General features: G+C 53.8%; 1 protein-coding gene across 2 annotated transcripts; it reads right to left on the bottom strand.

Annotated features, from left to right (window-relative positions):
* Window positions 1–2,023: 2,023 nt before the first annotated feature.
* LOC139603916 (zinc finger protein 3-like) lies at window positions 2,024–4,493 on the bottom strand. Of its 2 annotated transcripts, none has more exons than XM_071454927.1 (3): window positions 4,219–4,493; window positions 3,496–3,561; window positions 2,024–3,336 (listed from the first exon to the last, which is right to left on the bottom strand). In XM_071454927.1, exon 3 carries the CDS (start codon window positions 3,070–3,072, stop codon window positions 2,503–2,505), a length of 570 nt encoding a protein of 189 aa, XP_071311028.1. In that variant the 5' UTR covers window positions 3,073–3,336; window positions 3,496–3,561; window positions 4,219–4,493; the 3' UTR covers window positions 2,024–2,502. The 2 variants fall into 2 exon arrangements, with proteins under 2 accessions (XP_071311028.1, XP_071311027.1); XM_071454926.1 differs by having other exon boundaries at window positions 2,024–3,341.
* Between the last annotated feature and the right edge of the window lie 6,994 nt (window positions 4,494–11,487).

The following is an 11,487-nucleotide window of genomic DNA, read 5'->3' on the forward strand; positions in this document are numbered from 1 at the left end:
TCTTAAAAGGAGAGATACAGAAGAAAACGTCCTGGAACCAGAAGATAATAAAGGCACTGACACGAGATCCACGCCCACCATCTTCTGGTTCTCCAGTGCGTGACAGCATCCACGACAACGTTTACATCAACCATGGACTTGAAGAACATCAAGAATAAATTGAGAAATAAAGGACTGTATCAAGTGAAAACATTTACACCTATAGTGAAGTGAAAATGCTTTCAAAGTGGGGAGAATGATAGTGGGGCCCTGGAAAAATGTCAAAAATAGACTCTGAAAATGTTAGGCTTTGTGCTTGCCAGATCATGTGAAATTGCACCTGCGTAAGCAGAACATGATAAATGATATAATTGTTAGATGTGATGATTGTTTAGTAATTAAATATAATTACTGTATAATCATAAGAAGAATCATGAGAAACTATGTTAGAAGTTTGAGGGGGGCCACAAGGAGCCCATGCTTGGCTGAAATCTATGTATACAATAGAACAATATAAGTTTAATCATTAACATGAAAGTTATATAATGATAGAATATAAAAACATGTTCATCCCAAACCCATGTCGGAGTCAGATTTGGGTTGGTACCCCTGACACCCAGAGCTCTTCAATAAAAGCACCTGCATATAATCATTCTGGTGATTATGTGTTTCTGAACGCTAATATACCCAGTAAAGTGTTAAACCCTTCCCAGTTGCTGTGCATGAGGCTCTATGAATATGCACCAGGCTGATGTAAGGGGAAAGGTATTTCAGGGGATCCCTGAAGGTAACAGGGTGCTCCTGCCTGAGTGCCAAGATGCACCCAGTTTACATCTTCCAAGAACTGTTTAGCATGGCTCTGCCCTGGATCTGCCTCTTTAGAGCGTGCAGATTCCTTGGCTGTGGTTTTGGCTCCTTCTCTTTATCACCTCCAGTTTTTGGGCCTTGGTGCACTCTGCCTTCAGACAGGGAGTGCTGATAGTTGGCAGATCTGTACAGGTGTCCTCACCCTGTGTGCATTGGATGTTATCCCATCCAAGCAGGCAGTTTAACACAAGCAGCCTTTTCACTGAGCTTAATTAACAACAGAAATAAAAACTATAGAACAAAGTTACTTTAAAAAACAGTCCCAGCCCATATTTGATCCCAGTCTGTGTGGTCCTGATCCATATGGTCCCAGTCCCTGGGATCCCAGTCCATACAGTCCCAGTCCATATTTGATCCCGCTTCAGGCTATCCTGGTCTGGAGGGTTCTGATTCACAGGATCCCCATCCATGTGATCCCAGTCCAGGTGATTCCAGCCCATATTTGATCCCAGCCCATATTTGATCCCAGCCCATATGTGATCCCAGTCCGTATTTGATCCAAGCCCATATTTGATCCCAGTCTGGGGGGTCCTGCACACACTCCCAGGGTCTGGAATTCCAGTTCCCAGCCAGGAAAAAATGTTCCTGCCCTTGAACTTCCTTCCTATCCCCTCAACAAATTGCAATAAAACTATAAACAAAGAAATAATAATTGAAATTAAATAAATTATAATAAAAATAAAATATAAAAATCTCAACTCTTCTTTACAATGTTTCAACTCCAACAATGATTCAACTCAAACCAACAATAACTATTACTATAATATTACCAATGCATATAAATAAACAAATTATATATCAAGAAATACCTTTTGAAAATTTTAACTCGATGACTAATGTACTTTAGATTAAAAATATCTAAAGAAACTACCATGCAATCTAACACATCTTAGTTAAACAATGCATATTACAAATATACTAAACACGAAACCAAACACCACTATAATTTCTCAGACATTTCAACCAAACAATTAAACTTTAATAACATCCTTAAGTACTCTTGAAAAATTAAAATTATTTTCAAAAGATTAATTGTGTGCAGGTGGTTTTATTTTGATATTGGTTTTTGGATTGTTTGGCTTAGATGATTTAAAAAATGGGAATTTTATAGGAATTGAATCAGCTGAGAAGGTGGCACTCTGCAAACAGAACTGACTGAAAATGAACGGGACAGAAATCAGTAACTCTGAAAGTTTTATTTGCTATCAAATACATCCCACACACCCAGCCCCACACAATCCCCATCCCACTGCTCCAAATTGGGATCCCACTTCTCCCAATCTCCTTCCAACTCCATCTCAACTTGACAGCTGTGGAATGGAGTGAGTTTGGCCTGGGATTGAGTTTTTTGAGGAAGGAACAAGCAATCTGAGGTGAAATTGAGCCCTTTGGGGTTAAAATTCAGTTATTTCCAGTGGAATTTGAGTGGTTTTGAGGTGACTGTTCCATCCCAATGGACTTTTGGAGGACAGAGAGATGGAGAAGAGAAAAAAATTCAGGCCAAACCAAAGGAGAAGCAGCCAGGTGTGTTCCCAACATGGATCACAGGGAATGTGAGTGACCAGGGCTGTGCCCAAAGTGCCTCCTCCAGTGGGGGATGGACCTGGAGCAGCGCACGAAGCTCTTCCCGCACTCGGGGCACTCGCAGGGCTTCCCTTACCGGTGCCTCCATTGGTGTCGGGTCAAGTGAGAGCTGCAGGAGAAGCTCTTCCCACACTGGGGACACTCGTAGGGCCTCTCCCCTGTGTGGATGCGCCGGTGCCTGACGAGGCGGGAGTTGCGCTGGAATCCCTTCCCACAGTCGGGGCATTGGAAGGGCCTCTCCTCTGTGTGAATCCAATAGTGCCGGAGGAGCTTGGAGCTGGTCTGAAACCTCTTCCTGCATTTATCACACTTGTAGGGCCTCTCCCCTGTGTGGATGCGCCGATGGGTGACGAGGGTGGAGTTACGCTGGAATCCCTTCCCACAGTCGGGGCATTGGAAGGGCCTCTCCTCTGTGTGAATACGATAGTGCTGGAGGAGACTGGAGCTGGTCTGAAACCTCTTCCCACACTTGGAGCACTCATAGGGCCTCTCCCCAGTGTGGCTCCTCTGGTGGCTGATCAGGCTGGAGCTGCAGCTGAAGCTCTTCCCACACTCCCCACACTCGTAGGGCCGTTCCCCAGTGTGGGTCCTCTGGTGCCTGATCAGCTCGGAGTTCCACCTGAAGCTCTTCCCACACTCCATGCATGTGTGGGGCTTCTCCCCATCATGGAGCTGTTCATGGAGCACCAGCTCCGAGCTCTGGCTCCATCTCCGGCCGCCTTCCCGGCCCAGGCTGCCTCTTTCCCCCTCACATCCCCGCCATCTGCGTTTGCAGCCCCTCCTCGTGTGGCATCTCCGGGGCTTTTCCTCCCCGTTGGCTTCCTGCGCTGTGGAGCCGCTCAAAACGGCCTCTGCCACCAGGTTCTGCCGCGGGCATTTGTCCTCCCTGCTCTCCAAGCTCAGCTCCTGCTCTGGGCGAGGAAGGACAAGGACAGCATGGGATTTGCCTCCGTGCCACAGGCAAGGGCAACGAGATCCCCCCAGGGCTGTGCTGCAGCCGGGGGCCCTGCTGGGCTGGGAGATGGAGCAGCACAGAGGGGAAAGGGGCACTGACTTCCTCCTCACCTGCCTCAGTGTCCCAGAGCACCTTCCTCTTCCTCACAGCCTCACAGGGGTTGGCAATGTGAAATCCTGGTTTGGAGAAAACAAGGGATGAGCACCTGGAGTTTGAAGTTCCCCCCACCCAAGTCCATCTCTACAAGTCACCGGCCATCTGGGCTCCAGAAAACCCTCCCAAACACCAAGATTCAGCCATGAAAAAGCCTTCCAGGAGTTCCCCATCCCTGATCCCTCCCCTCTGGTGTTCAGGGGTTACCCCCTGTCCCAGCTGCTGGGGTCAAACTTGGATTGGGGGTCCCCCTTCTCCTGGGTGCCCCCCCTGCCCAGGCTGCTGGCAGTGCCAGCAATGCCAAAAGCTCCCCCCTCTTGGCTCTCCCCATTTCAGGATGCCGGGGCTGTTTGGGCTCCCGGGCTCCCTTCTCCCCTCATTCTCTGCTCTGCGCTGCAGCGGCTCCAAGGAGTCCCCCCTGCCCCTCTCCAGGCTCTTGAGGCTCCCGCCAATGGCGGCGCTCCCCCCTCTCTGGCCTCCCCACTTTGGCCTCCTGGGGGACACAGGGCTCTGCTCCTCCAGGCTGCCTCTGCCGGCAGCCGCCACCGCCACCCCCAGATGTCCCCCCGAGGGGCCTTTTCCGCTCAGCCTTGGACTTCTTCATTCTCCAAACATCCCCCCAAAAACCCAACCCAGGGACCCCCCGGGATATCCGGGCCGGGCTCCCCCTCCCCGCTCACCGGAGCCATGGGGGGGGGGCGATGATCCCACAGGTGGGGGCTGCGAATTCAGGCAGGGATCGAGACTGCGTGGCTCCCTGAGCTCAGCCTTGATCTGCCTTTGTCCCTCCTCTTCCTCTTCCTCCCATCGTCCTCTTCCATCCCCCCTCCAGCTCCTCTGTTATGCCCACCGGCTTCTCAACTTTCATCCCTGCCCTTCCATCCCTTCTCCTCCTCCCTAACCCCACCTCCTTCTCCTCCTTCCATCGCTGCTCTCTCTCCGCCTTCATCCCTCCCCTTCCATCCCTCCTCCCTTTCCTCCTCCTTCCCCCTTACCCCGCCTCCTCCTCCCCCTCCATCCCTGCCCTTCCCTCCCTCCTCCTCCTCCCCCAGCAGCAGCCACACCCTCGGTGCCCCGTTCCCGCAGCCCTCGCAGCCCGCGGCAGGAGCGGCGATGGAGCCGGGCCAGGTCGGCATGGGCAGCGCGGGGCTCTCGGCTGCTCCCAGCCGCTGCGGGCGGGGGGAACCCGGCCCGGGCCAAAGGAGAGGCAAACTGGGCAAACTGGGGGCTGCACATCCAAACTGGGCCTTGCTGGGGACCCTGCCTGGCCCCTGCCAGCCCTTGGGGCTCCTCTCGGCACATCCGCCAGGGGGGAACGCACACAGGCCTGGGGGATCCCAGCAGTGGCAGCACTGCCAGGGACGGGGCTGCACTGGGATCGTACTGGGAGTGACTGGGGCTGTACTGGCTTTGTACTGACATCATACTGGGATCATACTGGGATTATACTGCCATACCAGGGCAGATTGTGATCACACTGATGGAGAGTGGAATCATACTGGGAGTGAGCAGGAGTCTGCAGGAGGCAATTGAGAGCCTGTTAGGGGCAAAGGGGATATACTGGGAGTGACTGGGACTATGCTGAGGGTGACTGGGAGTAGCTGTGAGCAACTGGGATCATGGTAGGAGCAACTGGGAGGAACTGGGTGATTGGAAACTGTGGCGCTTATGCTGGGGTGAACTGGGATCATGCTGGAGCTGACTGGGATCATTCTGGCAGTGAGTGCCACTACACTGAGGCTGACTGGGAGTGCTTGGGAGCAAATGGGATCATACTGGAAGGAACTGGAAAGATGCTGGAGGGAACTGGGCTACACTGGGACATACTGGGAGTGACTGGAACAAAAGTGAGGGTGAAAGAGAGCAACTGGAACCATGTGGAGCACAACTGGTTCATACTGGCAGGGACTGGGAGCACACTGGGGCCATATTTGGATCATACTGGGAGGGACTGGACTAATACTGAGAGGATCTGAGAGGGACTGGGAACACACCCTGCACATCATCCCCCAGACTGGGCCTGACTGGGAGCAACTGGGAGCATGCTGGCAGCAAATGGCATCATACTGGGACTGACTGGGCTGATCTAGGAAGCAACTGGAACCATGCTGGAGGCAGCTGGGACCATACTGGGAGAGACTGGAAGCAACTGGGATTATACTGGGACCACCCTGGGAGGGCTGGCATGTGACTGGGATCAAACTGGAGCTTACTGGGATCATATTGGGGTTGAAAGGGAGCGACTGGGATCACACTTTGGGCTACTGGGAGCAGCTGAGGGAAACTGAGATGATGCTGCAAGCAACCTGGAGGAACTGGGAAGGACGGGATGCATGCTGGGGGCAACTGGGATATACTGGGCATGACTGGGGGATCATACTGGGATAACTGACACCTTACTGGGGCCACTGGCAGAGCCTGGGAATGACTGCAGACATGCTGGGGGCAACTGGGATATACTGGGAGTGTCTGGAACCATCCTGGGGGGACTGGAACCACACTGGGAACAACTGGGACCATGCTGGGGACAACTGGGGCCACACTGGGGGCAACTGGGAGTGAGTGGGACCATGCTGGGAGGGACTGGGATCATATGGGGAGTGACTGGGACTAGAGCAGGGGCAACTGGGTTCAACTGGGACCATCCTGGGAGTGTCTGTAACCATAGGGGAGTGATGGAAGCACACTGGGAACAGCTGGGCCCATGCTGGGAGCAACTGGGATCACTCTGGGGGCACTGGCATCAGACTGGGAGTGACTGGGAGCAACTGGGATTAGACTGCAAGGGACTGGGATCATACTGGGAGTGGCCACAACCATACTGGGATTATACTGGGTGTGAATGGAACCTGACTGGGGCTTACTGGGAGCTACTGGGCCCATGTTGGGAGGAAAATGTGACCCACTGGGAGCAACTGGGATCGGCTGGAAGGTGCTGGAACCATGCTGAGAGGACTGAGACTACAACTGGAGCAACTGGGATCATCCTGGGAGCAACTGGGGCCACCCTTTGAGCAACAGATGGAAACTGGGATGATGCTAGTGGAAACTGGGAGGAACTGGGAAAGACTGGGATCGTTCTGAGGTAACTGAAACATACTGGGAGTGTCTCTAACCATCCTGGGGGCACTGGAACCACACTGGGAACAGCTGGGATCATGCTGGGAGCAACTGGGACGAGGCTGGGAGAAACTGAATCTGCCCTGGAGGCAACTGGGCACCACTGGGACCCTGCTGGGAGGGACTGGGACTATTCTTGGGGCAACTGGGATCATCATGGGAGGAACTGGGAACATCTGGAATTATGCTGGGAGCAACTGGGATCACAATGGGATCCCAGTGAGAGCAGCTGAGTCCTTGCTGGGTTACACTGGGATCTCACTGAGAGCGACTGGAATCACACTGGGATTGACTGGGAGTGGCTGGTTTTGTGGATTTTAGGGGGTTTGGATTTTGGGGGATTTTCTTGGCATTTTGAGGGGGAGTTTCTCTGGGGGTGGTTGGGAGTTTATTGCAATTTCTTGTGTCTCTTTTTGAATTTGGGGGGTTTTACTGGGATTTTGTTGGGATTTTTTGGGATTCTCAGAAATTCCTGGGGTTTTATTGGGATTTTTAGGAGATTTTGGGGCATTTTATTTGAATTCTGGTGGCATTCAGACGGATTCATTGGGGATTTGGGGTTTTTGGGGATTCTTGGTGGGATTTGGGGGGTTTTGTGGGGTTTTTTGGGTGTTGCCAGGATTTCTTTGGGTTTTGGGCGAGATTTTGTGGGGCTTTTAATGGTTTTGGGGACATCTTTGGGGGATTTGCGGAGTTTAATCAGGATTTTTGGGGTTATTGGGATTTTAAAGGATTTTGTGGACTTTTATTGGGATTCTGGGGTGTTCTAATGGGATTTTGAGAGATTTAATTGGGATTTAGTGGGTTTTATTGGGGCTTTCACGGCTTTTAAGGAGATTTTGGTGCCTCTCAGCCCTTCCCCACACCCAGGGAATGCCCCAAAGCCCCCTAAAATTCCACTAAATCTCCAAAAAATCCCTCAAAATTACACCAAACATCCTCCAAAACCCCAGAGAATCTCCAAAAATCCCAGTGGAACACAAGAATATTTTAAAAAACTCCCAAAAATTTCAATAAATCTTCCTCCAATAAACCCTCACAACCCCAACAAAACACCAAAAATCCAAAACACCCCAGATCAACAAAACCCCCCAAAATCACATAACCATCTCAAAACCCAATAATTCTCCCCCAAGACCCCAATAATTCCCCAAAACTCCCAACAAAATCCCCCAAAGCCCAAAAAAAGCCACCCCCAAATCCCCAAAAACCCTCTCAAAACCCCAAAATCCCCACAAACCCCCCCAGACTCAGTGGGGCCGTCCTGGATCAGGGGGCACCGGCCGGTGGAACAGGAGCCACTTCAGGGGGCCCTGGGAGCTTTTTGGGGAGGGGGCACCATGGGAGACCCCCCAAAAACGGGGGGGGGGAACCCCTGCAGTGCCCCCTCCCCCCGAAACCCCCAGACCCCGGTTCAGGGTGGGCCTGGGACCCCCCGGGACCCCCAAATCTCCCCCAGGACCCCTCCAGGAACCCCAAACCCCCCAGAGCTCCCCCAGTGTTGGCCCAGAACCACCCTGGACCCCCAAAACCCCCAAAACCTCCCCAGGACCCTCAAAGCCCCCCAGTTCTCCCCAAAATTCACCCCAGACCCACCTGAGACCCTCTCAAACCCATCAGACTGCCCCAAATCCCCCTCAGACCCATAAATCCCCCCAAACCCTAGGATATCCCCTCACACTCCCGCATTTCTCAAGACACACCTCAAAACCCTCCAGATCCACTCACAACCGCCCAATTCCTCTCGCAATCCCCCAAAATCCCCTCAGACTCTCCCAATTTCCCTCAGTTCCCCCTAAACCCACCTGAGAACGCTCCACACCCTCTCAAGCTCCCCCCAAAGCTCCCTAAAGCCCCCTCAGACCCACCAAAGCCCCCTCAGACCCCCTCATTCCCCCCAAACCCACCGCACTCCCCCGTGTTTCCTGTCAATGTCCCCAAAAACACCCAATGTCCCCTCAGACCTGCCCCAAACCCCCCCCAGTTTCCCCCTGGCTCCACCTCAGCCGCTCTCCCCTCACAATCTCCCGAGTCCGCTGCGTGCTCGGGCTCCCAGCAATAGCGACGCGCCCCGCTGCGAACCAACCAATCACGCGCTGTCCATCCCCAAGCCAACCAATCACGGCGCGGCTCCCCTCAGTAAGGCCGCCCTCCCCGCACCTCCCCAGCCAATCAGAGGCGAGCCGGAAGCGGCGCCCCCTTCCCCGCCGCCGCCGGGACCCCCCGGGCTCGGGACAGGAGCGGGAGGGGCCTGAGAGGGGATCGGGGGGGGCGGGGGAGGGTCCGGGGGGGTCTGGGGGGGCTTTGGGGAGGGGTCCGGGGGTTTGGGGGGGTCTGGGGAGGGGTCCTGGGGCATTGTGGGGGGACCTGGGGGGTGCGGATGGGTCCTAAGAGGGGTCTCGGCGGGGGGGGAGGGGTCGGGTCGTGGGAGGGTCTGGGGGGGTTTTGGGGAGGGGTCGTAGGAAGGGCTTGGGAAGGTCTGGGGGTGTTGGGATGGTCCTGGGGGAATTTGGGGAGGGCTCTGGGGGGTCCTGAGGGTGTCCTGGGAGGGTTTTGGAGGTTTTGGGGAGGGGCTTTGGGGGGTCTGGAAGGGTTTTGGGAGAGGCTCTGGTGGGGGGGGGGTTTGGGGGGTTTTGGGGAGAGGTCCTGGCGGGATCTGGGGAGGGGCTGGGGGAGCCTGAGTTGGGTTTGGGGAGGGTCCTGGGTGGGGTCTTGGGAAGGGTCTGGGGGGTCTCAGGGGATATCCTGGGCTGGGCCCCATTGGGGTCTGGGGGCTCTCAGGGGCGTCCTGGGCCAACCTTGGGGGGCTCTGGGGGTCCCAGGGGAGATTTGGGGGTCCCGGGGGGTCCCAGGCCCACCCTGAACCGGGGTCTGGGGGTTTCGGGGGGAGGGGGCACAGCAGAGGTTCCCCCCCCCCCCCCCGTTTTTGGGGGGTCTCCCATGGTGCCCCCTCCCCAAAAAGCTCCCAGGGCCCCCTGCAGTGGCTCCTGTTCCACCAGCCGGTGCCCCCTGATCCAGGATGGCCCCACTGAGTCTGGGGGGATTTGTGGGGATTTTGGGGTTTTGAGAGGGTTTTTGGGGATTGGGGGGTGGCTTTTTTGGGAGATTTTCTTGGGAGTTTTGGGGAATTATTGGGGTTTTTGGGGAGAATTATTTGGTTTTGGGATGGTTACGTGATTTTGGGGGGTTTTGTTGATTTGGGGGGTTTTGGATTTTTGGCGTTTTGTTGGGGTTGTGGGGGTTTTGTGGGGGGAGATTTATTGAAAATTTTGTGAGTTTTTTTAAATTTTGGTGATTTCCAATGGGATGTTTGGGGATTCTCTGGGGTTTTTGAGGGTTTTCTTGTAATTTTTGGGGATTTGTGGGGTTTTAGTGGAATTTTAGGGGGGCTTTAGGGCATTCCCTGGGTGTGGGGAAGGACTGAGAGGCACCAAAATCTCCTTAAAAGCCACAAAACACCAATAAAACCCACAAAATCCCAATTAAATCTCTCAAAATCCCATTAGAACACTCTAGAATCCCAATAAAAGCCCACAAAATCCTTTGGAATCACAATAACCCCAAAAATCCTGATTAAACTCCGCAAATCCCCCAAAGATGTCCCCAAAACCAGAAAAAGCCCCACAAAATCTCCCCCAAGATCCAAGGAAATACTGGCAACACCCAAAAAAACCCCAAATCCCACCAAAAACCCCCCAAATCCCCAATGAATCCCTCTGAATACCACCACAATTCCAGTAAAATGCCCCAAAATCTCCTAAAAATCCCAAAAAAACCCCAGGAATTTCTGAGAATCCCAAAAAATCCCAACAAAATCCCAGTAAAATCCCCAAAATTCAAAAAGAGCCACAAGAAAATTCAATAAACCCCCAAATACCCCCAGAAAAACTCCCCCTCAAAATGCCAAGAAAATCCCCCAAAATCCAAACCCCCAAAATCCACATAACCAGCCACTCCCAGTCAATCCCAGTGTGATTCCAGTCGCTCTCAATGAGATCCCAGTGTAACCCAGCATGGACTCAGCTGCTCTCACTGGGATCCCAGTGTGATCCCAGTTGCTCCCAGCATAATTCCAGATGTTCCCAGTTCCTCCCATGATGATCCCAGTTGCCCCAAGAATAGTCCCAGTCCCTCCCAGCAGGGTCCCAGTGGTGCCCAGTTGCCTCCAAGGCAGATTCAGTTTCTCCCAGCATCGTCCCAGTTGCTCCCAGCATGATCCCAGCTGTTCCCAGTGTGGTTCCAGTGCCCCCAGGATGGTTACAGACACTCCCAGTATGTTTCAGTTACCTCAGAATGATCCCAGTCTTTCCCAGTTCCTCCCAGGTTCCTCTGGCATCATCCCAGTTTCCATCTGTTGCTCAAAGGGTGGCCCCAGTTGCTCCCAGGATGATCCCAGTTGCCCCAGTTGTAGTCTCAGTCCTCTCAGCATGGTTCCAGAACCTTCCAGCCGATCCCAGTTGCTCCCAGTGTGTCACATTTTCCTCCCAACATGGGCCCAGTAGCTCCCAGGAAGCCCCAGTCAGGTTCCATTCACACCCAGTATAATCCCAGTATGGTTGTGGCCACTCCCAGTATGATCCCAGTCCCTTGCAGTCTAATCCCAGTTGCTCCCAGTCACTCCCAGTCTGATGCCAGTGCCCCCAGAGTGATCCCAGTTGCTCCCAGCATGGGCCCAGCTGTTCCCAGTGTGCTTCCATCACTCCCCTATGGTTACAGACACTCCCAGGATGGTCCCAGTTGCCCCTGCTCTAGTCCCAGTCCCTCCCCATATGATCCCAGTCCCTCCCAGTATGGTCCCACTCACTCCCAGTTGCCCCCAGCATGGTCCC

The sequence above is a fragment of the Agelaius tricolor genome, unplaced genomic scaffold (genome assembly GCF_023055355.1).
Source record: "Agelaius tricolor isolate 1412-34295 unplaced genomic scaffold, bAgeTri1.0.p SCAF_42, whole genome shotgun sequence".
NCBI classification, from domain to species: Eukaryota; Metazoa; Chordata; class Aves; order Passeriformes; family Icteridae; genus Agelaius; species Agelaius tricolor.

Excerpts from the sequence above, each read along its gene's own strand:
- LOC139603916 (XM_071454927.1), bottom strand. The coding sequence starts at position 3,072 with ATGGAGTGTGGGAAGAGCTTCAGGTGGAACTCCGAGCTGATCAGGCAC.